Source organism: Sparus aurata, chromosome 15 (genome assembly GCF_900880675.1).
Source record: "Sparus aurata chromosome 15, fSpaAur1.1, whole genome shotgun sequence".
NCBI classification, from domain to species: domain Eukaryota; kingdom Metazoa; phylum Chordata; class Actinopteri; order Spariformes; family Sparidae; genus Sparus; species Sparus aurata.
Window position 1 is genome coordinate 20345375 of NC_044201.1, and position 27838 is coordinate 20373212.

Sequence of the window (27838 nt, forward strand, 5' to 3'; positions counted from 1 at the left end):
AGCAGCAGTGAAAGTGATTGGTTGAACGCATACTGTTGCAGGAAGTGAGCATTCCTGCTGCACCGGCTCCGATTTCTAACGGAATACCCGCAAATAATTGAAGCATTTTTAAAGGTATCAAAGTCTGACTAGAAAGGTAGACTTAATGACATGCGGGGAAATAGCGGCATGAATTGTTGTAACCGATTGTCGTGATATTCAGCCAGCTGTCTTTGCTAGCGTCAACGTGAAGCGGCAAATTTGAAATAACAGCTAACCTAGACTTGGTTCGGATAGCTAGCAAACTTTTGCAAGTTCTTATCTGTTTCTGTAAATTCAGTGCGCTGCTAGAATAAAATGTTCTTACTCTATTGGACTGTAATTTGCTAGGCAATACGGTATTAGGCAGACATTACGTTAAGCCGCTTGCAAACCTTTAACGCTAGCATAATTGTTATGATTGCCGATATTAGCTAAATGATGTGATTTCCATGCTAACGCTTTAATGTGGCACTAGCTGACTGAACACTTTGTCGAACAGATGATGCGAAGACCTCGAACATCAGCTGCCAAAGCTGTGAACTACAATGACATGGACTCCGAAATGTAAGTCATGTTCTGCACTGTCAATCCACAACAACAGAACATGGATTTTTAGAGTCATGGGGGAAGGTTTGGGTCTGTCTTCATAGCCTTTTGTGTTTGATGAGTTTCACAGATCGTCGATGTGTTACGGGGCTAATAAAGAGACAAACATTGGCATACTCACATTGTTTCTATATGCAAATACGAATCTCTAGTCCATGGCAGCATGAGTTAAATCCTATTCTTGTTTTAGAATTTACTGATGTTCCACTTTGTTCCTCCCCTCCCATCAGGTCCTTTTCTGTCACAGCCAGTAGTGATGAGGATATTGAGGAATGGAAGCCACCGGAGCCAAAGCCAAGAGCCCTGACCAAGACTGGCAGAGACCAAACAGCAGGGGAGAAGAAAGCACCTGCTAAGAGAACTGCCAAACCAAAGGAGCCAAAAGAACCCAAACCACCTAAAGCTCCCAAATTGCCTAAAGAGCCCAAGCCAAGGGTGCCGCGCAAACCTGCAGCAGAGAGGAAAACACAGGCAGTTAAAGTCCAGAAGGGTTCTGGTGCACGTGGGTTAGCTGGAACAAAGAGGAAAAAATCAGATGAGGATGAAAAGCCTGGTGAAGACAAAGGAGAAAAACAAACAGGTTGTCCAGAGGTAGAGACGGCTGAAGAGAGTGGGCCTAGTATCAGAATGAAGGAGGAGGTAAGAGTGTATCTGCATACACATGCACAGTAAACTTACTTACTGTATGATTTACTGTTAGTTTATGACTGAAATAAGAATATATTTGTGTAACTGAAGTATGCACAACACAATTGCTGCATGTAGCTCAGTCACTGAGTTGTTGTTTTTATTGCGACACTTTATAAAGACAGCAGAGCCCTTTTTGTGTAGGGCTGATATTACCAAAGTATACATATCATCACTAATCACTAATACTTCAGTCTGTTAATCCTTTTTCATTTTGATTATTAATATTTTAATGTTATCTCTTTCTGTTTTTCTTACTCATTTTATTCTTGTAGAGGGTGTCGTTTATTGTGTCAGAAGCCCATCAGGCAGACGGATGGGCAGGCGAGGGTTCATCACAAGCTGGGCTTAAAGCAAAGAAAGAGGAAGTGGAGGAGGAGGATTTCAGGTTTGATGAGCCCTGTCAAAAGAAACAGAAAACCAGTGGTGCCTGCCTGGGACAACCAACTGCTTTACCATCATCACAAGCACAAGCTTTGAGGAATGAACTCAACATGAACTGGGACTTGATAGAGGTATTGTAGGACATGTTGGTGTGATAAATGTGTGTGAAAGGGCTATATATTTTTGTCAGATGGTGGAACCATCGAAGCATATGGCTGCCTGTCTTTCACTGACTAGCAGACACACAATGCCAAAATGCAATCAAATCGCTAGAGCACATTTTGATGATTTGATTTTTTAAATCTTATGCCGCAACAATTCTGTGCTTATGGTCTGGTTAGGTTTAGGCCCAAAAAACAGATTATGGTTAGGAAATGTTGATGTCTTGGCTGAAAATACCAGTTTTGGTTGACACAAACACAGCTTGAACTTCTGGCTCTCATCAAGGAGTAACTCTGCCACCATCCCCTCTACCACCAAATATGAAAGTCATAAACATGTAATGTGAATAATAGGCCTGCATGATATGAGGTAAATCTGCGATGTGCGATAACACTGTTCAGTATTGCGAAGACGATATAACTTGCGATAAATAAACAAATATTGAAGTTTGCATGCACTTCTGTCAAGAAGTCTTTTTGTTCATGTCGCGATGATGATGAAAATTTGATTTATCGGGCAGCCCTAGTGAATTAAATATGATACATTCACATTATTTGTATGTACTATTTGAATACCTGTGTATCCTTCCCCTCAGGTGCTGTCTATCCTAACATGCGTGGAGCGATGGGTGTGTGTTAATATCGTTACGCTGCTTCGTGAGGAGAACACTGTGCCGTTCATGGTGCGCTACCGCAAAGACATGATTAACCACATGGATGCTGATGCCGTCAGAGATGTCCAGCTCATTTATGAGGAATTATGGTAGGCAACCATAACATCTTACCAGAGGAAATGAATCCCTATCTCACAATCTCACCAGCACTCATTAAATGTAGAGAAGCATTTCAGTTCAGCATTTAATAACTGCAGCCATGAAATGTTTTTTTTATATTAGCTGAGCAGGATTGGGCTTTTGTCCAGACAGCATATTTAACAGTGGCCACAAGATGGTGCTAGTGGCTAAGCTTTGAGGCCTGACACAATATTGGTTGTGTGGCAAGTAATATATACACACATATATACATGTGTGTATATATTACTTAATATTCTGTGAGTATCTGATATTTCACTCTGTATTATTGGTTTTTGTATATTTGTGTACATACATGTGTTTCTTCAGTTCTCTAGCTAAGAAGACCAAGTCTGTGATTCAGACCTTGAAGAAGGACGGAGTTTTGACAGATGAGCTGGAACAAGACCTGAGGAACTGCCGATCAGCTGATGAACTGGATCATGTGGTCAGAATCATATTTTATACTATGGTAATATATCTCTCATGTAGATGACTTGAACCTCTCCTTACCAGTTGTCTCGCTCCGATGCGTCTGTCTTTTGTCTGTAGTATTCTCCCTACAAGAAAGGCAGTAAGCTGACGAAGGCTCGCAGGGCCAAAGCACTTGGCCTTGAGGAGGCCGCCTCTGCACTGATGGAAAAACCGCACACTCTGGATTTAAGGGCATGGGTAAAAACTGGTACTGAAGGTAAGACATAAACACATAATACACAAAATTAAGAGTTTTGGAGACACTAAATTAAACATAGCAAGAAAAGTTGACAGCATATGCTTGGACAGGAAGTTCGTGGGCTTGTTGGCATTTTCTTGTGTCAGATTTATGAAGGGATTATTTATTTTGATTAATGGATTTGGAGGAATTACTGCCATTATGAACAGACTTTGAACTGTGTAGGATATCACTTGAATTAACCCAGTGGTCAGTGATTAGGTTAGACAGTTTTGTTGTGTCTGTGTTTGTTTTGTGTCAGGTCTTTCATCGGTGGAAGAAGTGGCAACAGGTGTGGAGCATATCTTGGCTGATATGATCGCCAAAGACCCTGAGACACTCACCTACGTTAAAACATTGTGAGAACATATCCACATGCACACATTTGTAATTTGTGATCTTTGATTTAAATTTTCGCAGTGGTGAAAGTAATGATGATGATAATGCAATGCTCATTTCTTTCTCTCTGTTGCTCTCCTGCTGTGTCAGGTGTGAGAACAGCTCTGTGACCATCCAGTCCTCTGTGTCCAAGTCGGCACTAAAGGAAAAAGAGCAGGACAAGTCTGTCCAAGGCCAGAAAAAGCCAGGGGCACAGCAAAACAAAAACAAAGACATTGACAAGTTTCACCTCTACTTTGACTTCACCAGCAACATCCAGCGCATCCAGCCCCACCAGGTAGCATGGCAGACCTTCCTATTTTTCTTCTATCCTTCCTAAATTTTTAGCACTAAACTTAATTTGAAGTCGTGGCCTGCAGGTAAGGTTGACATTTTATTCATGATGCATGCTTAAAGGTTAGCACTGGTGTTATTGTCATAAATATTTCTCTCAATCCTTTGGGTATTGGTACCTATAGTCACTAGAAAATGAAATTGTAAACTCTAATTATATAATAGTATAAAGTTGTGATACTGCTGTTAAAGCTGTTGGCGTGAACCAACCTTTATTTTTAGTGACACCAGCATATGCAGGAAAATGTTTTATATGGCATTGTATTCATATACAAGCAATTTCACCATGTACATCAACAGATAATACACCCCCACATATTTACTATGCTTTTGGAATATATTTTGTTAAGAAGGGTTCACTGTAGTTGCACAGCAGCCAAGTGAAAATGGAAGAAAATGGAATATAAAACAATAAACAGTTCTCATTACTACATTCACTCTACAGAACTATACTGCTGTTGTAGTATCCCCAGCACAGTGACAATCAAATTCTTCTACTGATTGTTCACAAAAGCTTTACTGATCATAAAAGATTCTTAAGCTGGACAGAAGAGATGATAATAAAGAAAATATCACTATCCACTTTATATCTGTCTCCAAATCATTACTCTTTCAAAATAAATGCACTAGACTTAATAATATAACTAACACAGTCCTTAAGAAAATACATATCAACTTGTGAATTGAATAAACATGAAAAACAACAATGCTCTACCATACATAATGCCATTTACACCTGTGTTGTTTGACCAGCCTCACACCCACACACACACACACACACACACACACACACACACACACACACACACACACACACCAAGTGTGCACCATCTATTTGTGTTTGTGTCATTCCTGTCTTCTTCATGCATGCCGCGTCTGAATGCTAGCCATGTCAGTCGCAGTTAGCCTTGTCTGAGCCTCTGTATTTACCCCTCCTGTGCCCTGCTCTGCCTCCTCCGCTCCCCCTCTGTCCCTCTAGTGACTAGTGGGTTACTCAGAGTTGGTCCCGGGCCTCATGTGTCACCACAGCTTTCATCACCCGCTGCCTCTCTCCCACACCACACTCTCTGGCAACCCTGCTCTTGCCCTACAGTCATACAATCACATACACGTACATGCCTGCGCACACACTTGCTCACACACAAGCACACCCTGCAAGTCCCCTCATTCTCCCCTCTTAACATATGTGACATGTCCCCTGCCGACATGCCATTGGATTAGGAAGCCTTGATTGACAGGCGCTCTCCTGTAGTGACAGTTACTGTTTCTGGGCCCACGGGCGGCCGGAAGGATGGGGAGAGGGAGTGGGGGTGGTAAAGGGAGGGAGAGAATGAACAGATGAGCGACGTTGAGGTGCGTACGTCACTTATCGCTCTTGCTCCACTCTGATCGGCCTCCCTCCCACTTTTCCGGACTGAACCTCAGCCCTCCAATCCACTCCCCGCCTCCTCCTTTCCCCTCTCCTCTCCAGTGTATGAGAGGCCTTTAATTCGATGACTCGCCTTTGTCATGGAGCGTTAATCCACAGGCTGCTGTGACCCTGCTAGCTGTCAGATTCCGGCTAAAATGAACCTTTTCTAGCCGTCAAGTTGTCTGGAAGGGGAAGCAGGTGGGAAATGTGTTTTGACAGGCGGCATGTGTGTGAGCACACACTTGCCCGTTTGCTTTAGCACGTTTTATTAAGCCCCAGCTCTGGCAGTTTGTTAAAGGAAGAGGATTAGGCAACGTTTGAAGGAAGCAATATGAAAATGTTAGAGTTGGTCCAGTGAGCATACTAGTTCAGCTGTAGATGGGAAATATCACCCTGTGGTGGCAATCAAAATTAAGTAGAAAAGACATGACATCCTTAATATTTGTAATAGAAAAAAAAGCTTTAATTGGTTAGAAATAGACATAGAAAGACAAATATTTTATTAAAAGTAGTAAGACTAAAGAAAGATGAAACATGCATGTCCAGTCTTCATTGTCTGCATCCAAAGAAATATTGGGCTTCTACTAACATACATTTTCTATTTCACTTTTTGCTGATTATTTTGTTGAGCAATTGATTAATTATTTGGTCTATAAATCTGTAAGTGATGTCATTAAATTGCTTGTATTGACCAACCAACACTCAGGAACCAAAAGTAAGGGCTATGACAAATGATTATTACCACTGTAGATTAATCTGTCCGTCTATGAAATGTCAAAAGATAGTGAAAATATTGGTCATTGTTTCCCAAAGCCCAAGATGATGATGTCTTGTTTTGTCCACAACCCAAAGATATTCAGATTACTGTCAGAGGATTAAGAAAAAAGAGAAATTATAAGAAAAGAAAAAAACATGTTTTGATTTTTAAATGATTTAGCCAAAAAAAAAAAAAAATCAAGTTTTTTAGATTTTTGTCATGGAACATTACTCAGACAGATTAGCTAATTATCAAAGTAGTTGGTGATTAATTTAATGGTTAATAACTAATTGTTGATAGTTGCAGCGCTCCCAAAAGACATTTTACAATCAGATAGCTCAAAGAAAAGCTGAAAATTCAGAAGCTGGAAGCGAAGAATGTTAGAATTTTGTCAGGGATTTTTTGTTTTGAAAATAACTGAAAGGATTAAGCGAATTGTATCTTGATTAAATAATTGATGAATCGCCTAGAAAAGCATTTTTTAAGTCGATTGATGTAGGCCTTCATGAAATTATGCAACAGTTTTATAGATAGTTGGTGAATAAACTATAAGCTCTTGTAATCAGTATGTCTTGAAGCATAAAACCATTTGACATATCCAGTGGAGATGCTCAGCAGAGATTTAATTCCGTCAGATCTGATTTGAGGCCTTCATCGAAGGGTACATATTTACCTTATAGCTATTAGCAGCCGGTACGCTCTTCAGTATGCCACAGCGGATTTGTTGACTGTGCAGTGGGGTATTTTTAATGCGATTTGTGCTGTGTTCAAACGGTAGTTTAGCGCTCAGGTCTGGGGCTTGCCTGCAGAGGAGCTTTGGTAAATGGAACTGTTTCATCAATTAAACACTTATTTTTGATGGACAGGTCGAAAAAAAAAAAGCTAAACAAGTTTATATATGTGGTTACACAGTTGTAATAGTGTGTTTGTGTGTGGGGTGTCAATGCTTATTAATAACTGATTTGTGGTCTGTTTAATCCCATTTTGTCTTCTTTTTTTCTAATATGTGTAATAAGTAACATTTTAAGAGGACATAATTAAATGAAAAATCAAACAAAATCCATATTTAGATGTTCAAACTTAAAGTGCCAGTTGAAATGCTTTTCTACACTCTTTGCCTTTGTACTGTATCTGAAGTTTGTTGTTACATGAGCTGCAGTGAGCCCCTATGCTGTGTTATGTTTGTTTTTGGACGTAATGAGAGAGTATAAAAGGGCCAGAATGTGTACAGGGCTCTCCCTGAGCAGCAAGTATATTTATGTAAAAGATCAGTGTATGACGCTCGACTATGATCCCTCCCTTTACTGATAGAGAGTCAATATTTATGTGAAATCATACCGGCAAGGGAATGATATTCAGTAAGCGTAGTTTACATTCCATATGCCTGTGGAAGTTGTACTTTCATTGTTTGTCACCAGATGATATGCTCAGTCTTTTTAGAGCTAATCCTAAACTTTTCTTTAAGCAGTCAAAGATGGTCTTTTCACACCTTTGTTCAGTTGTTTCTTCTCCTACAATACAGTTTGTCCAATGTGTGTCAGCCAGGTCAAAAAGTGTGCTGTGAATCTGTGTATGTGTGTGTCATTGTGTGTGCATCTGTTTGTTTATCCTTGATATGTCGGATGGATGGATGTGTTGATGATAATATTCCTCTGAAGAAAGGGTGAGACAGAGATGGAGACAGATAGAGAGAGGACGGTCGCTGGCTGACTGCCCTACCTTGGGGGCTGGTGAGAGGATGAAGGGCCATCGAGGAAAGACATTCTGTCTGGTCACGTCAGAGTTTTGTCAGCACTTGCGCACATGTCACTCGTGACCCATCTAACACGCAAACACACGCTTCTCACTGTGTCTCACATCACCCTTCCTTTCAGATCACCCTCTGTGTCCCACCAGTGACCCAACTCAGACAGAAACTGAGAGACACTAGGTTGTTTATCATCAGTGAGGACAGTGGCCAGCGACCGAGGGAAACAAGGACACAGATCGCATAACCTAAGGAGCAAGCCAGATTTTTACAATTTGGTGGCACACGATTGAATTCACCACGGTTAGGGTTTGGCAACCAGGATAAGGGAAGATTGAGTTTTTTTGCTGTTAAATTACAATATACTAAGAAGCTTTAGTTTGGGTTAGTAGATTTGCTGCAGTGCTTATCTGAAGTGTGTGTTTGTCATGCAGGCAGCCAACAGAAGGACATGCTTTTGAAAAAGAGTCTGGATAATTATTCTTAATAAGTTTTGTGTCGGTCGTCACATTTTTATGTGAGGTTTCTATTGGTTACCTAAGATATTGTCACCAGCAATGGGTAATCCTTTAACTGCTGCGTTTTTCTTGATTTTCTGAAAAATCTCTACTTTCATTTGTCAACCATATTATATTTTAGATGACGATAACTTGACTTTTTAAAAAGTAAAGTTGTTACTGGTTAATCTTCACATTTTACAAGCAGACAGTGTGCTAGGTGTAGGAAGTGAATGAATCTGCCCGAAATGCTTGACAATCATGTAAAGATGTCCGTTTGACATTCTTTATCACACACACTGATCTTAAAAAGATTAAACGATAAAGTTCAAGGACAGTTTTCTATCAACTAGTTGTACTCTGCTCATGGGCTTTCCCAGATGCTAAGAGAATTTAGAAATAAGTGTTTTGCCTCCTTCCTTCGACAGCATGGTAAACTTCCGTGCTTTGATGAAGATTGTTTGAGAAATCTTATCACAGTCAGTGCGGCTGCCCAGGGCAGAAACACCCCACGGAAGAGAAATCTAACTTTTAATCATAATCCAAGCAAGCTTGCCGCATTAATTCTTGCCTCTGCTATGCCATTAGCTGTGTTTTATATTTGTATTTTTGTTTGTATGTGTCGCGTATGGGCGTAGCACATCCGAGGGTGCTGCTGCTGCTGAACGGTAATGGTTGTGGCACCATGTGTGCGGCTGTGGGTGGGGGTTAGGCCTCGCGGTCTCGGCGCTGATGGTGGCGTAGTGGTGGCATTTGTCAGCTCGCTTCTTCCGCTTGGTTTCCAGATTGACGTCTTGTTTCTTGGCCCTGTTCTGTAGCGGGCTAAAGGTTCCCCACTGAAAAGGTCAGACACTTACTACTGTTTGCTTAACAGCATGTAACAGTTCCTCTGAGGGGGGACAGGCACACAACACAACAGGCCTGGCCAGAGGATATTCTCCAATGCTTGTCACTTTTACATGCACGTGTGTGGAGCGTGAAAAGATGTTGTTTTTGTACTTTTGTCGATGTTTGGGTACATTTGTTTTTTTAAAGACTTACGTCAAACAGTCCAAAAATGACCAAAAAAAACTAAGCCTTATGTTTAGTAATTTCAGTTTTTAATCAAGAGTAATTTGCTTCCTGTTTTCCATAGTTCTAAGTTGCTTGCAGATGGAAACAGGAGATTCAGAAAACTTGTATTTAAATGTACATATTCAAGTTGGCAGTAGGGCTAAACAGTTAACTAAAATATTATCGAACCTACAACCTAATATGTCCCGACCTACAAATCTTTTTCTTCAGACGTAAGGGAAGGTATGTTATATATGGTGTAGAACTCAGCAAATTCTCTCTAAAGTTTTGAATCAAACTGCAATCACAACATCTGTCAAAATGATCACAATATGAGTTTTTGCATATCGTTGTGCAGTAGCTTCTAGTTGTGCAAATGAGTTTTTTGGTTTAAATTTAACTGAGAGTTTAGCAACACAACCACAGAATTTTGCTGTAAGGAAATTAAAATAAGTCTTTGTTTTACAAATGCATAAGCAAACTCATCACACTACAAATGTAAACATAGATAGAAGTCACTGGTAATACTTCAAGAGAACCTTAATTCATTAATGGTTCATTTATAGGTAATTAAACGTTAGTTAATAATCATTTCACTGTTAACAATGACATGCTTTATCAATCAGTTATTAAGCATTTGAAAGGTCTGTAAACATTGGTTGCAACTTTTAGTGGCCATCATAACCACACAGTATTTGATAACAATTTACAAAGTTTTTATAAACATCGGTTGCAACTTTACAATAAATAATTACTTAATAAATGGTATAAATCATTTCGTCGTTTGTATCATTTGTTAATGATGGTTGCATATTTCTACTGCTTCTTTTCAAAATGTTTATGCTTTTCGGTTGTATCGAGGTTGTGTGTTTTTGGGCACTTTTACAGTACAATCAATTCTTTTGCATTAAATAGGGGACGTATTTGTCTGTGCACATGTGTTTTGTGTTGTGTGTCCATTCATGCATATGTATTTGCACAGACGCTGGCTATTAACCGAGGGGAGAGTCTGAAGATTTTGACAGTGAAGGTGAACATCCCTGACAGGGTGAAGAGTGACTTCACCAGGTGGTGCATAAACAACAGGTCAGAAACACAATAATGCACAACACAATTACACTCACACACATTTTAATATTAACAGATTTACAATGAGTTGGATCCTGATTGGTGCAGAAATACTTAACAGTAAATTGCTTTCAAGACAAACATTAAGGCTTCTCACATTTATACAATGCATTCATTGGTCAAGGTTTCTTTAGAGAAGACTTTACTTTGAGAAATAGGTGAGTTGAGCAGAAACTCAGAGACTAAAAAGTACAGCTTAAAGAAGCTTTGATTGACAAAACATTTTCAAGGTCACACTAATTTGCAGTGCTGCATCCCCTGAAGCCCTGAATTAGAGATTAGAATAAAAACAATAGCATTGTTAAAGTGGAATTCAAAATAAATGTCTTTTATTTTTTAGATAAAAAGATTAAATAAATAAATGTGCACTTTATATTTAATCATTAAGCTGTTGTATTTGTTTGAAAAGAATGTTCTTTTAATTTAACACCAGATATGCAACAAAACACTCCAGCTGGATATGTCATAATACATTTATTTTTGTGTTTTTCATGCTTGTTCAGTGGAAATGACCAGTAGGAAAAAAAAAAAACCCCAACTTTTTTAAACCGCTTTCTCAATACAGGTGGAGGCCAAGGACATTTGCAAGAGAAGATCTTAACATAATCATCAAAAATGCCGTAGAGGACTCTTATAAGAGGCTTATTCTACCTTTCCTCACAAGGAGTTACAGGTATTTTAAGTGTAACTGTTAATTTGTGTACAGTATACTGTGCTTTGTTGATTTTGAATTTATACTGCATTTCTACTCCTTTTCCTTTCTCCTCATTTCTTCCTCTCCACTCTTTTTGTTTACATCTTCTCCTACTCCTTTGTCTATCTTTCTTTCTCGCTCTCTGTCCCTCTTTTGCATTCCCCTGTCAGGAATAAACTGACAAGTGCAGCAGAGAAGGAGTCGATCGCCATGTTTGTGCGAAACCTTCGGCAGCGCCTGTTGTTGTGTCCCATCAGGGGCTGTGTCATCATGGGGGTGGACCCTGGTTTTAGACATGGCTGTAAGCTGGCAGTTCTCTCCCCCACTAGTAAGTGACCACAAATTGCGCTGGACACATGTGTATGCAGTCAGTGTTCCCTTTGATAGGCACATTTATATCACTTAGCACCTACTTTTGTATCCATAATACTTGAAGCTGTAATAATACTATACTCGTCTGCAAGGTCACATCTTCTTTATTATTTCCATTTTGAAAGCTCTTGACATCGAAGTGCATAAAATCTCAGAAAGGCAGCCATGTCCGAGAGGCTGCAGCATTAGGTTGAATGATGCAGGTTGACAGCAAACACAGGCTCATCCTGTGCTACTGCAATTATCTAAAAGGACTCAGTAGAACTCATAGATTTAAAATGTGTTACTCGACTGTGAATTCAGTCTCTACTTTTGCATACGTACTTAGATCTGCCTGATATGTCACATGGATATTGTTTTCTTAATAACTGTTGTTGTCTTACATCTAATTTGTGGTTTTATTTTGACACATCAAATGAACATAATGGCAGATCAGTAGGTTTTTAAGCCCAGGAATAGTGTATTTCACCAACAGTATTTTTCTGTAATTGTAGTCACATAATCAAGGATTATCCAAGGCAAAAATTCATGGCTAATGGGTTATATTTTCCTCTCTTACTTCTCTGTCTTTCTCTCTCCCTAATCTTATGTCAAACCTGTGCTCATGATTTATTTACAGTGCTATTGATGATTCAGATCTAGTACAGAACAAGTCAGAGCTGTTTTCTTTATGGTACATGGATTTTTTGACCACTAAACCTTTTATTTCCACCAAAGTGTTTTTAAACTGTATCTTTATTCAGATTTTACAAAAGGGTATAACACATACAATACATATAAACCACAAAAATCCCAGAAAAAGCAAAATAAAAAACAAACAAACAAACAGGGACAAAGCTTTTCGTACACTACCATGACAATGCTATTGCACCATTAGTACATATCTCAACATAGATGCATACAAACAAGGTGAGTAGCACCTTTTGGGCTTGGTTACTAGTCAATCTCCATCAAGCTGGGCCAGATGGTCCAGAAATGGCTGCCAAATCTTATAGAAAACCCTAAGTTTGTTCAATAGGCCATATCTGACTCTCTCCAACACACCTGTCAGTTCTGACAGCCACTCCTGAAAAGTGGGCACAGTTTCTGACTTCCAAAGTCTTAAGATCAATCTCTTAGCAATTATCACACCATACATAAAAGTATTTTGCACAGAGCGGCCTTGTTTCCGCAGGGACAGGGAATATCCAAACAACACTATGTTAAGATCAGGTCTAAACTCACTGCCATACATATCAGAGAACCACTTGAATATTTCACTCCAAAAATTATACAGGTTTGGACATGTCCAGAAAAGGTGGGCAAGAGAGCCCTCAGCAGATTTACATCGATCACATAAGGGAGAAATAGCAGGATAAATTCTATGTAACTTAGTTTTTGAATAATGAAGCCTATGCATTACCTTGAATTGAATTAACTGATGTCTGACATTCACAGAGCAGGATTGGATTCTGCTGAGGCTCTCCCCCAAAACAGTATCATCAATCTGTATCCCCAACTCCTCCTCCCAAGCTGTCTTAGTAGATTGTGTGTAGAAATTAGTCCGATCAGAAAATATCTTAACAAAATCAGAAATCAAATTTTTTGAATCTGGTGGGCCCAGCAAAAGCGTATAACACCTTTTTTTCTTCAGGGAGATGCTCAAACCAAAGTGTTTTTCATGTGAATGTCAGAGACGAAATGTGAGTTGGCTTGACCCTGGTGTGTGGACTATGTATGCTTATGCGTATGTGTCTAATAATCTACAGAGACATTAGCTGATAGTATATAGTATAGTCTGTTGGACCTCTTGACATCGTTATACTTTATCATCATCATTGTACCATCTCTCTGCTCTGTTTGCCTCATCTCTCTGCACACAGGTCAGATTATCCATACTGATGTTGTGTACCTGCACAATTCAGGCCAGCAAAGAGAAGCAGACAAACTGCGCCACCTTATGATCAAATACAGGTACTGCTTGTGTCAAAATAGTCACAGTTTGAGTCATAAAATGTAGATGTTATTGTGCATTTGTCAACGCTAAAATTCATTTGTTATCTGATGTCTTACTGTTTTACAATCAAGAAAAGTGAATTGCGGCCAAATTTCTAGACCTTCATAGTTGCTCTCTTAATCCTCATCATCCTTCCTCTTCCTCGTGTCCTTACTAGCTGTACCAAGGTCGTCATTGGTAATGGGACTGCATGTCGTGAAACTGAGTCCTTCTTCGCTGACCTCATCTCAAGGCGCTACTTTCACCCCCTGGATGTGTCCTACTGGTAAGGTCTTTCGTCGGGTGCACGCAAGAACAGACCCCAGTTACCCCTGACCCTGAATAGAAATAAATGGGTGCTGAAAATGGACGGATGAAACCTATTGTCCAGAGGGCTGACATCCATTGCATAGTTTGATATTTATTGGATCCAGGTGATTCACACATTATGTTATCTTTTGATATTAATACAGTTATCAGTAGCATACAAATATACATAAATGTACATGTTACAAAGATATGTTATGGAAGCAGGGTATTTTACAGCGTAATGATAAACTTAGTTGTCCAGTAAACTTTACTGGGAATTTGATAATTATAAATTACCCCAATCCTCTTTCTCTGGAAATGTTCTATCGAAAACATATACCCCGATACTGAATACCAATATATCTGTAATAGGCCAGTATTGCCTGCTGATTTTGCCAGTCAGGTCCTGATATTAATTAATATTTCAAAGTGCATTTAGTCTATTTCTGTAAAACCTTTTCTCCACTGTTGAAAACCTCCTCAAGCATAATTCCAGGCTTTTAAATAACCTTTGAGTATGAATGTTAACTGAAATATTGTATTGATTGAATGCCATGGTTCAGGCTGTCTTAATAAAAGAGTGGAGAGAGAAATGAAATGACAGGAAAGACAGTTGTTATGAAATGGGGTGTCAATGAGGTCAGAAATGATGACGATAAAGAAGACATTATGCTCTCTTGTACAGAAGTAGAGAAAGAAAAGTGTGTGGAGAGGTGGGTGGGTGAATGAAGGGGGTTAGAGATGTAAAGAAGTAAAGGACAGGAGAAAAATGTGTGGGAGCGAGAGTCGGACAGAGAGTCGGAAAGTAAGACAAATTGGAATGTGTCCCTCAAGCGAATATTGTCTATTAAAGCCATCTGGACTTTGTTTCACTTCGATCCAATTAAAGAGACGTTTCGCGGTCCACGTTGTGTCTGTAACTAGGCCAAGTCCACACTTCAGATACAACGGCACAGACTCTCGGTCCAAGCATAATAACCAATGGCCTCTCCTTTCCCCGTCTCTTTCTCTCCCTGCTCAGTTCCATGTGTGTTTGTTGACTTGAGGTTAGCATTGGGACCACAGCCTAGAATGATTCTGAGCTATGTGTGAACATTTGTGTGTGTACATATGAGAGATTTCTCAGTATCTTTGAGTCAATGCACCCTTGCACACTTCAGAGGTCATACCTTTGGTATAATAGCCCACATTTTTTCTTTAAAGTTTGATTTGAAAGAACAGAAATGGTCGAAGTGGGGAGTTTATTAAGTTAACTTTCACTTGATTATTTTCATGACGGACATTTTTTCCTTTTGAGCACCACCAGAACCGTAAAGTTTCACATCTTGACATAATGTCTCTCTTGTTCATTCTTTTACTGGAGCTAATGGAATTCATGCTTCTCCCAACACGTTAGAATGTTGGACTTGTGTTTGATGTGGAGCTGGCTGAATGTCCTACATCACCTGATATGATTAACTATATTTTGCAGCACGTAACACATGTGTAAATGGTCTGTCTTTGCCTTAATATGGTTTGTGGATTAAAGGCTTTTACAAGTGCATGAACTTTGGAAGATCAGAGAGATGTTATTAGAAATATGGTTGTTATTATCTAGATGATATCGCCCTGGTGTCGACTGTTCTTTGGCTCACTTTTGTTTCTTTGGACAGTGGCTGATGTAGGCTCAGAAACAGAGATGTTAAAGCAGCTTTTACTGCACTTTTCCTCTCTCTTTCTTCATCTTTATTCCTATCTTCACTCCTCCTTCTATGTTCTCTACCTCCCTCCTCGACGCTGTCTTCGTTTCCATCATCTCTCCTGTTCACATATTTCCTTCATTAAGGCTTGATCAAATAAACGTGTTTTTGAAAGTCCAAATGCTGCTCTTTCAATAACTACCCCAGGCTTACCTCTGAGGTGGAGTTTTCTTCGTCTTTGAAATATAAGACTCTGGGCTATGTTGGCCCACTTTGCACATGAGTATTACACAAACTGTGGGTTATCTGGATACCTTGGTGGGATTAACCTCAAATTTCTCAACAAAAAATAGAATTTCAGCTCCATCGTAAAGTGACTGAGTTTCCACATTTTATGTACAATCAAAGCCTCTAAATATCATATTCATTTGAACCATAAATAGGTTTTACAGTAATAATCGCAGAAAGATTCTTGTGTTTTCTTTCTTCTTGGAGGTTAGGGTTAGGGTTAGGGTAGGGACAACATGTGTCCTGAAAGTGTCTGGGTGAATGATTAGAGGGCAGGGTAGGATGACTGACCTCCAGGAGCGACGGCTGTTGCTTACTATGAGGGTCTCACTCCCCTGCTGACTGACCCACAATTGACCCTGACCTGCCATTAGGAAAACCTCATTACCACGGTAACATGTATGATCATAATGACGGAGAATTGTTATTTAGCATCAAGAACAGCAAGGGGTCTTAGTGCTTGCTGTGAATGTCCCCAGCATAATTAATTGACCCAGTTTCTGCTATACTTTGTGACTTTGTGCACATCTGCTGACCTTATACTCGAGCCGGTTCAAACTCTTTTTGATCGACAGGTGTAGAAAGTCTTTTAGGCAGCCAATGCGTAGGAAGCTGGAAAACCACCAGCACATATGCTCCTTACACTGCGCAGACAAACTGTCCTGTCTGTCTTAATGTATTTAAAAAGTCGCAGACTCTTTCCATTTCTACCCTTACCAATCCGTGTTCTTTGGCCTCCCTTGTGTTTTCAGCTCTTTTTGTCATCCTCAGCTACTGAAAGCAGCTGTGCAGCTGTGGAAAGATGTATTCTAGCTCTAAAGCAAATATCCGCAAAAATGTGTGAGTGTGAAAAACAGAGTGAGAGATTGTATTTTGTCTTCATTGTGTTATTTGACCAGACGTTTTAACATCATTACCTTGTTACGTGGGATCAACCATTAAAATTTGACATTGTTGGTGTTAAAAGGTTTTATTTTTAATCGTTGGCAGAAGGTCTGTTCGAGGTAGAATATCGCTCCTCTCCTCTCCTCTCCTCTCCTCTCCTCTCCTCTCCTCTATTTGACAGTGCAGTAGTTCATTAAAGATCTCAGCCTCATTTGCACCATCTGCTTCCTGTCTGCCTGTGAGCCTTCATTGTGTCACCACCCCCACCCCTTCTCCACCCTTTCTTCCCCACCCGCCTGTCTCTCTCTCTCTGTCCTTCTGCCTCAGTGCTCAGCTGGAATGACAGCCAGAAATGGCAGCCTGCGGGATATCCTTACTTGTATTTTGTGTGTGTGGCTTATGTGTGTGTGCGCAGTTTTAAGTGCCTCAGTCCTGTTTGAGTAGACTCATCCTACTCACTGAGTCACCTCTTTGTAAGGAGTGTGGCCTTTTCTAAAGACAGACTAACAAGGGCACACATTTGTGTGTCTTTCAGTGTGTGTCTGAGTTGTGAGAATTTAGTTGAAAGAATAAGTTTGAATGTGTATAAAAGGTTGGTCAGTGTTTCCAGCTTGATCATTTATCCAAGTCTCTGTCCATGCCCGCATTAATACAAGATGTGCTGCAGTTGGTGATCAAGTTATTTGAATAATTCTTTCATTTAGTAACAGAACAGAGACATTGTTAGTTCTGAGGTATGGGCTACAATGGGCAGTTTTTCTTTTTTTCATTAGCAATTCATCTGAAATAGTGAAATAAGAATTACCAATGTATCACTTTTGAAAAGCTTGGAAGAGCCAATATTTGGAATCAAACGAATATTTGATAATAAACACTGGTGATTACTTGTCTGTTGATCGATTAATTGGTTTATTTTTCAGCGGCGCTAATTTACAGCTGATTTCAAATATATTGTAAACATTTCCCTTATAAAATAATTCTTAAAGCGGGCCTACTTAAAAGCTTTTGCCAAGGCTTTCAGCTGCGTCTCATGGTCGTCATCTGCTCCATCTGCAGACAAAGACCATAAGATGCTGTTGAAAGCTTCAGAAAACATAAATTGACCGTGTAACGTGATAGCCATGACATGACATGATCAAATTGCCAGACATAGATTGTAATGATGATGAGTTTTGTATGTAGTGAACACCTACACTACGTCTGATAAATTGTTACAGACCTGGGAGGAGACCTAGTTGTGGTGTACATAATCTACATAATGTTGCTTTAAATGTAATAAATGCAATACTATGCTTTCATTTAAATGGATGCCTCACCAAATGTCTTTCTTGAAATCCCAGAGTTTTGATATAGAATGTAAAGGCATGGATAAAATAGTTAAAGAATTCAAAACACTGCTTTATTTAATCAATTTTTTCAGCAAAAGGATGTCTTGGAGGTCAGCATGCTTCTCAGTTAACTTTATTATCTCAGTGTAAAATGATAACTAAATTTAGAGTGTTTCCTTTAATATAAATACATGACCTCATTAATATTTGGGCAGGTTACCACAAGTATTTTGGACATCCAAGGCCTTTTTAATTAAGAAGGTTCAATGATCCACTGTGAAAATTGCCTAGGGTGTGGATTTTTATACATTGATAATTACATCCAAGGCTCAGGTTCGCCCATTACGTTTACTCAATATTTTCCCTCAGATTTTATTTTGTTGATTTTATATTATGCTGAAGATATTCAGTGAACTCTTTCCTGACCAGTTAATTGAATCGGCTTTTGTAAACAAATGTTCTTCTCAAATCACATTTTATATCAGAGTAATCTAATCAGAAGAGCAAAAAAGTATGTAGTATGCACCTAGCATGCAATTTTAATCTCAATCTAACAAGTATACCTTTAATAGAAAGTAATGTCAATGATGAAAAAAACAATTTTACATTGCTATTTTCCGGCGAAAAAAGGAGTTCAATTCATGCACAGTATGATGACATAAGAGATAGATAGATAATATGTATAATATAGATAATTGAGTATAACAAGTATGACATCTTTTCAACTGGTTCAGATGTAGTAGTCCTTTATCTCTCTCTGCTGTTGTCTTTGCTAAGTGAGGAATAAATCACCAGATTTGACTCTTCATCCCTCATTAGATTTACAACAAAGTAACCGTACATGATTAAGCTTGAACAATGCCTCTTTCAATGACCAGCATCCTGCAGGACATTATACAGCATGAGGTGTTATTTAGCTGACAAGGTTTGTCTGTGGCTGTGATGGCTCCCACTGAATGCACATTAGGTTATTTGTCATACAGCTGTGTACCGATAATTTAAAGACCTCCTGCTGGAGGTCAGTGTGTCGCATATTAGTTTGGAAAACAAACTGCTCCGCGCTGACTTAAATAAATCATTTTCTCGGATGTAAGTGGCTGAAAACTTGGATGTATATGGATGTTAGAATGTGTGTTAAGTGGCTAAGTCCATTATGTGCTCCAATTATAGGCTGCTTAGTTATCATAATTAACACCTACTCATGGCTTGCACATGCTCACTACTGTGTGTGTGTGTGCGTGTGCGTGTGTGTGTGTTCCTCTCTGGCTCCTTGATAGGCCAGTGCAGCATGACCTTGTCTGTCATTGTGCTTTAGCACTGACTGGTAGAGCATGCAGGCTTTGTCAAAACTCATAAGAGTGCTCAGCACTGGCCAGGCAAATGTCTGCGTGGGAGTGTGCGTGTGTGTGGTTTGCAGTGTGATGCACAGTGGTCTGTGTCACTCTCGTCAGCTGGTGTTTCTGGATTTTTGTGAGAGGAGCTGATTGGTGGAGAAGGCACACGCCACACACACACACACACACACACACACACCCCCACACACACAAACACACACCCACATGTGCGACTGTGAGTCTGGATCCATCAATGCTCAAAATGTAACTCCTGTACATTTGGGAAGATCTTACAAATTGTAGCAGCACTCCCAGATCAAGCTGTCATCAGCTCCTGTTTCTATGTGGCCATCTTTAAAAATCACCCCACAGATAACATTCCTTACATGGGTTGGGTTTTCACATTAATCCTTTATGTATCCCAAGTTGTACAAACTGTACTGTATACTGTTGATAGCATCTTTCAACTCCTCTACTTTACAAAGCAAACCTGCTCATCTTCAATGTATAGGGTTTCATACAGGTGTTGGAAATGCTTGAATTTTGGCATTTACAAAGTTTAAAAAGTGCTTGGATTATTGACAAAGTGCTTGAAACTGCTTTGAATTGTAATTGCATTGCTTTTATAATGATTTGTTTTGTGTTGGCTTGGACAGGTTATGGAAGATGCCTAGTCTACTTCGTACTTAGTGTCTACTTAGACACATTTTGAAACATTAACCTGTCCTAGAATTTGTCACCTTTCTGTAGAATGCTATCATGCAACATAACTCTAGTTGTTTATAGCACAACATCTGATGAAATGTGATGACATGATACATCATTTTGATGAACCATAATAATAATAAATTACAATATTTTATTATGCGTGTTTGGGGCTATGTCCATAAAGAATGACAAGTTGACAGGCTCTGTTGGCCGTGACAAGCTGATGTTAATGATATCAGAGGGCAAGAATATGTGGGGTAAGGTTAGGGAGATCTCTGGGCAATGGTAATGATACACACAGACACAGACACACACAAGCACACACACAGGGATCACAGCCAAAGGCAGAAAAAACTGACATCCAATTCCTTGACCACTTGCTCTGCTATTCCAGAAGGCATTATGAGATGACCCAACCTCTTACTCCTTCTCATTTAACACAAACACACCCTTGAGGCTTTCCAAGTCAGAGTTCCTGTTTGAATTGAATGAACTAACTGATAAGATACAATATATTGACATCATATTAGTCTTGATTAATTTGCTGACTCATCAAAACTACTTTTGCTATATGATGATTTCTGCTTCAGTTTATTTAGACTTGTTTCTTGCATGTTGCTGTGCCTTTATCTGATGTTGTTCTCTGTAGCTCAGGAAAGTGGAAGGCCCTCTCTCTGTCTTGTAGTCATCGCTCTCTCCTTGACTGGTTCATGCTTAAAGTTGTCCGAGAGCAATACAAGCAGTTGTAGCAGGAAACGTACAAATAGTGTACGTCTGCACAGACACACAGCCATTCCTACAATAAGTCCTTGACCGTCTTGCCCTTCAGTTCACTCCTGGTGGGATGAGATCATTATTACTGGCTAGCTGATGGACCTGGAGGACAGCGATGTAGACTGTATTTATGACTGTGTATGGGTGAGGGTATGTGTATCCCCTGTCATGTCCTGTGTCCAGGCATTCTCCCAGGGCCAGGCTGAGTGAGTGATGAACATACTGTGGCAGGACCAGAGATGAAGAAAATCCAGGCGCACAGGCCTCACTGAAGGTTTGAAGGTTGGATAGGAGGAGGAGCAGAGGGACAGACGGATTTAGAGGCATGGAATGGCCTCAGCTTGGCTGTGGGGTGTATCTTCATTTCAGAAGAGTAAAATTAACCTTTGGGTACATCAAAAGGTTATATGATAGACTTAAAACATGATGAGTAGAGGAAGGCAGAGCAATTTTGAAAAATATGTAACATGAGTAAACATTAACATTTTTATGCCAAATGTCACTTAAAGTACAGCTTCAAACATATTTGTTGAGGACCTCCATAATTGAGAGTGCACCAATAAAAACATACTTAGATGTTCATTCAGTTGTTGACTTGGTAAAAGAGAAGCTGCAAAAATACTGGACGTACGTTGATGGATACATTTCTTCTTAAGGCTCTGTTAAACCACTTTTCAGTTGCAAAATGTGAGGCATATGTATGAAGTAACAGTAACAATATATTGTGAGTGCTTGATGGAAGGACACAATTGGAAAGGGAAGAAAGGGAACACTCAGAGCCCTCTTTTAGTCAAATCATTAGTGTCCACCACTGAGAAAACACATTACTTTGGAATTTGAAAATAAAAACAGGTGTGATGTGAAGAAGGACAGTACTGGAACAGGGATTGTTTTGTGATTATGGACTGAATGTTCCACAGGATGACTAATTTGCAAACTGATGATGGGTGAGGGAAGTAGGTAGAGAAGGCGGAGAGTGGTGTAATGTACTTATGCTTAAGTTTTTCCTCCCGGGAAGCTGTGAAATCTGTTCATTTGCCGAACTCCATTATGTGCATCTCCTTCCTCACTTTTACCTTCCCATAAGTGGTAAATGCTCACTCTAAATGGCAGGAAATGGCTGTCATGTCGGCGTCTGTACTTCCCCCGCATTATTTATTTTTATTTATTTGTGCTTTCTTTTTGTTCCTTCCCTGTTCATCCTTCCTCCCTTCTATTTAAGAATAGCAATGGTGTCCCTTTCATTACTGTCATGAAAACATTCTTCTGTGCAATGTGCGTATGTATATAGTTAATGTGTGTGGCAGTGGCAAGCAATAAAAGTGATGATGATTAATAAGGTATATTGTAAAATCACAAAAAAATACTTTTTAGAAGCCATCATTCTCGTGCGTCACTTGACAGCCTCGCCTCAGAGGGGGAAGACTTTTGTGGCTTGTCTTCCCATGCTTAGCGGTGATGCTAATACCAGGAACTGTGGCTGGTTGTTTCCCCAGTAAACATTCCACCTTCTTTGTCTGTTACTGTCCTTCTTGATTGGCCAGCTGCTGCTCTTCTTGGGTTATACTTCTTCTCTGGAGCCACATATTGCTGTGTTTGATGTCTGAAGGGCAGGCGGCCCCTCCATGAGCAGCCAGTTGGCAAATGCTGGCTTGCAGAAACCGAGTTGTTCTAGCTCTGTGTGTATAGGGGGTGGCCCTTCCTGCGGACACTCTGCTTGTCCACTCTGCATAGCCCAGAGACACTGCTGTGAGCCGAAGTGGTCAGTGTGTTTATTGTGGGAAAGTACAGCTGGCAATCTGCTCACAGCATAGACACACCAGCACACATGTGCATGGCAAATGCAAGGAAGTTGGTCTCCCCCCCCCCAAAAAAAAAAGTCCAAGAGTGGAAATCTGGTAGCATTTTGAGTTCCATACGAATGACGAGGGAGCGCCAGCAAATTAGCTGTTTGCAAGATATGCATTGAAAATTACAGTTCAATTGCACAGCAGCAGTGCAGCCACCTTGCGAAACGGCATAGAAGTGATTGGCAGCTCCCTCAAAGCCCTCTAATGTGATTTGTAATCAGCTGATGGTAATAATGTATTTGTCGGAAAGATTTGGGAAAGGTTTAACGGTCTCAAAAATGTGATACTGCCCAGTCCTAGCCTAACATCACAAATCAGACATTAAAAAAGAGGCTTTACTATATGTGCAGTCAGGCTCCAACTAAGGATTATTTTTATGATCAGTTAATCTGCCAATTGTTTTCCTAGGTTTTGACTGCCATTATAAGGCTAAGATGGCAGATGGTACCACAGATAAGAAATGTTTTTCTGAAAAAAGTATCTCTGTGCTTGTGTGTGTTGTGAAGTGGTGTTGAGCTGAGGACCTTTGGCGTTTGCAGGTGGTGGACAATGAATATCTGCCAGCCTCATCCGTATCACCCACAACCTCCTTTCTCCTCCCACCACCTGACTGGTGGTCAGCCTCTGTCCCTTCTTCCCTTCCATCCACCAAACCATCCTCCATGCCATCCTCCCCTAGGGTGCCAGTGTTCCCTGCGATGGTCCTGCGTGTGACAAACATGTGTGATGAGTCTCTGTGACATGCCATGTGTGTACTTGTGATTTTGGGTGTGTGTGTTTGTGCATGCTAGTGTGTATGCGTTTGTGCGTGACACGAGTGCAAGCCTTTCTTGCTACCAGATTGACATGAGTGTCTGTGAGGCTTTGCTCTTTTCAGACGTGCCTCACACTGGCAGTTAGAGTTTATGTGTGTGTGCGTGTGCCTGCCTGCCTTCTAGCGCCTCGCTAGAGACTGACAGCCCCTGACACCTGCCATTTGGACGCTTTTCTCTGTGAAAAATGTCATCGTCTTCAGACCCGACGTGTGTGTGTGTGTCTGTGTGTGTGTGTGTGTGTGTGACAGAGAGATGGTGCGTCTCTCAATTTGGCTCCCTGAGGTCAAGCTTTGCAGCTGACTGAACAATGGACCCGAGCTGTTTGAGCAGCCGGGACAGAGAAACTTATGTGTGTGTGTCTGTGTGTTTTGTGAGTGTGTGTGTGTGTGTTTGTATGTTTGTTTTGTATGAATATACTTTGGTTTGGTAATATGTGACATCATAGCTCCTCTTAAATCAGTAAAATGAGGGCAATCCAAGTATCCTGAACACAAACTGAGTTGTGGACAAAGAAAGTGACAGATTGAGCCATTATAGTGTGGCACTACTTGTGTGTGGATGCAATCCTCAGTGTGTCTGATTCGAAAGCCTTTCTTGAATATTGTACTTTTAATTGGCTACTATCCCAATGATCCCTTCAAAAGTGCCCAAATGTTGCGGCAGGCTATTTATAGATAACATTTTTTGCCAGGTTTAATTACTCAGTTAACCGCATTCATTACTTTGCACTGAATTTTACAGATCTCATTCTAGTTTCAGTGTACTTTTTTTGGAGAATTCCGCTCTGTACATAATAAGTGTTAGCCATGTTGTTAAAAGAGAATTACAACTGTGTCCCATTTCCTCTAAATGTCTGTATCTGGTTTTGCAAATTCACCTGGAGCTGCATTTGTGATGCATGATTAAATGAAAAGCATATTCTGCTAGGTCTGGGCTGAAAAAAATAAATAAAATCTGATTGCTTTGCATTTAGATTTAGGGAGTTAGTACCTTTTTAAAAGTAACAATAGCAGTAAAACTTAATTTCACATTATGATGGTTTAAGTTATTCTGGAGGGGAGGACTGGTTAAAACTTGTAGACCAGACCAATAAAAAAGGAAATTGACCTACCCATATATTCTGCTTTTAACAGTTAAATTAACAATGTCCTATGGACTATGGATTCTTTAATATCTACAAAGTTATGTTGATGGAGATGCTTCAGATCCATGTGACAAGTTTTGTACCCTCAAACTCAACAGGATACATATTCCCACATTGTCTGTGTCCATTGGAGTACTTCGAAAATCAGAAGTTTCTTCAAACTTAACATTACAGTTTTTAGGAGCGTGCCTTTGACATGTTGAGACACAGCCCTTTTTGTATATCTTTACATTAAGCCTCCAGGTAATTTAAGTCTCCTTACCAACCCCCCCCCCCCAAATTTGTGTCCTGTGTATCAAATGAGTTGGTGATATTATTGCCTCTCTTCTTTGCTGACTGATCTGATGAGCTGTTTTTAATTTAGATTAGGGCTGTGTGAGCCAGAAGGCTGTAATGAGGTATCAAAGTGTGTATCCATCTCTCCCAATGTTAGGTTTCTTGAGGGGCAGCAGGATGCCAGTCATGTGTGTCAGCCCAAGGGTGTGTCTCAAAGACAACCGGTAGGGGAGCCAGTTTTTGACTTTGCCCAAGGATGAGGCAGGGCTAAAGGCAGGCCTCTGTTTATATGTGTGTGTGCGTATACAATTGACAGTGCGAATAAGTGATATCCCTACAGGGCCATCAAGTCATCGCTTTACACCAAGAGGCGACCATTGACTTTGTATCTCAAAGTGTGTGTGTGTGTGTGTGTGTGTGTGTGTGTGTGTGTGTGTGTGTGTGTGTGTGTGTGTGTGTGTGTGTGTGTGTGTGTGTGTCCATGCTCCGACCATCCGTCCACTTAGGCCAGAGAGCAGACAACCTTCTGCTGGCTGCCAGGATGATGCCCTCACAATGACGACAGCCATGGACGCTATGTCAATGAGGGCTCAGAGCTGTATCCATGACAGTGCTGTTACCCAGCTGCCCCAGCGGCAGCCTTAATTAAGTTAGACATGATAGGGGCTGGTGGCCTCCCTTTCTTTTTTCTCTCTGTGTCCACTTGTGTTCTATTTCTCTGCATGTTCTTAATGATATCTTTTCATTTTTTCACTCTTTACTCTCGTCTACCTCATCCATACTTTTTTTCTATTTTTGTCGTTCTGTCTCTCTTTTTCAAACAAAAGACAAAAATAGGCATTGCCACTCTTTTACTTGGCCTCCATTGTCAAGGGAGGTCAGAAGTGTTCCTTCTGTGTTTTCTATCAATATTTAAACATTCTTGGCTTCACAGTCAGTTTGATGAGAGAGAGCTGCATGAGATTAGTTCATGTTTTATAATTATTTCACATTATCTTAATAAAAATTGTGTGCGTCTTTGTGTCTCAGCTTAATGACCAGCTCTCCTTTGACCTCCTTGAAGGTCATGTGCCACTGCTTGTTAAGTAGTGTCACCATGGCGATATGTCAGCTGTCAGCATGAAGGACGGGGAGCTGACAAAAAGAACAGTGAGGCGGAGGAAGGGAAGAATAGAGACGATGGGAAAGAGAGGCGAGAAGAGGGAGGGAGGAGAAGTTCATTTAAATGTGATTCTCATCAGAAGGCCTCTGCCACTCCTCATTAACGAGATACTTGTAATTGGCAAGGTTGTTGTGGCAATTTCCAGGCCTCTGGGATAGCGCCTCTGTGTTTATGTACAACAGAAGGCCTGGATTGTGGACATCGGGGAGGTGCTGACCCCCTTGTCATATCGGTCAGCCCTGAGGAAACTCCCCCCTCCCCTTTTTTCCACCAATCCTCCCTCTATCTCACTCCATCCACCCGAGAGAGCAGGAGGCCTAAACAGCATGACAGCTTCAGCTGTATGTCGTAAGCATTAACACGGGTATCAGTGGCTTTGTTGTACCAGCATCCCGTCTGTGTGGTGAAGGATGATAAGCGGCCTACTTTAGACTGAATACATTAACATGGGAAATGGTATCATTTTTTGCCTTATAGAATCATATTCAAGATTCAAGATATCATTTTCAAGCTCTTCATGTTAAAAAACATCAATACCACAGAGATTGGCATTTCAACTTCCACTCAATTGTGCAAGTTCAAGAAGTCCTTGACATAGAATAATTATTTGCATTTTTTTTTTTTTTTACAGAAGTCACTGACTGTGAATTGATTTGAACCTGTTTTTTTTTTTTTTTTTTTTTTTTTACCAGAATATTAGTGGAAAATATTAGTGTCAATTGAAATATTGTTTTTAACATAATATGCAAACAAGAAAATTGTATAGCACAAACATGTAAATGAAACTAAGCAATACAAAATATTTATTTGAAATGGTAGGCCATTTGTCGGTTTGTTGCTTGGTCAACAGGGTTGCAGAAAAACTGAATGTATTTCCAAACATGCCACCAAAATCTGTCTTTGAAAATATTTTAGGTAGATATTAACACATGCCTAAATCTTTACATTTTTACGTACCATATTTTAAATGTTTGTTCATGAAATGCTGGATCTCAGATGACCTCAGTATTTGTGAAATCCATCCATCCAGTGTCTGTAACCACTTATCCTTTGCAGAGTCACTAATTTAGTTGAAATTAAAATTTTAAAACACACAATGTTCTCTTTACTGATTGGCTTAGGATGTTGGCTGCAAATTCTGGAACAACTGACTGTCGGAGATTGGGAGTCAAAAAATTGATTGAGCAAGAGTTGTACGTCAAATCCTCAATCTCATCCATGACAGTAAAGTTCTGTAGATACTGACCAACAGCAGTGCAACCCAGTGGCCTCTAGATGGCAATAGTGTCACATAAACTGTGAGTGCACTGCAGGAGTCTGCTTACTCCTTGTCCTGAGCTGTGTCAAACAATCAAACATGTCATAGTGTCTGTCATTAAAGTGTCAGTTGTTTCAATGTGAAAAGGTGGTAAGATGGTTGTAAAACTGAACTTACCCAAAGTCTGTGTCATACTTGAGAGGGCAAAATGATCTCAATCAGTTATCTGCTATACTAAATGGCCTATTCTGAATATGTGTAGTGTTCGGCTACTGACTCAGATATGTAATCAGGATTTAT

General features: G+C 40.1%; 1 protein-coding gene across 2 annotated transcripts in view; it reads left to right on the forward strand.

The window, feature by feature from the left end:
* Positions 1 to 27838, forward strand: part of srbd1 (S1 RNA binding domain 1) — a 54077-nt gene continuing 26239 nt past the window's right edge. The window contains exons 1-14 of one of the 2 annotated variants that reach the window (XM_030442915.1): positions 1 to 114; positions 521 to 585; positions 858 to 1266; positions 1590 to 1829; positions 2456 to 2622; positions 2981 to 3098; positions 3203 to 3341; positions 3625 to 3721; positions 3852 to 4038; positions 10542 to 10645; positions 11253 to 11360; positions 11552 to 11709; positions 13616 to 13706; positions 13907 to 14014. In XM_030442915.1, coding sequence (XP_030298775.1) covers positions 521 to 585; positions 858 to 1266; positions 1590 to 1829; positions 2456 to 2622; positions 2981 to 3098; positions 3203 to 3341; positions 3625 to 3721; positions 3852 to 4038; positions 10542 to 10645; positions 11253 to 11360; positions 11552 to 11709; positions 13616 to 13706; positions 13907 to 14014 — 1991 coding nt within the window. In that variant the 5' untranslated portion in view covers positions 1 to 114. Of the gene's footprint in view, positions 137 to 520; positions 586 to 857; positions 1267 to 1589; positions 1830 to 2455; positions 2623 to 2980; positions 3099 to 3202; positions 3342 to 3624; positions 3722 to 3851; positions 4039 to 10541; positions 10646 to 11252; positions 11361 to 11551; positions 11710 to 13615; positions 13707 to 13906; positions 14015 to 27838 lie in introns of both variants that reach the window. The other variant, XM_030442916.1, reaches the window with a different exon arrangement.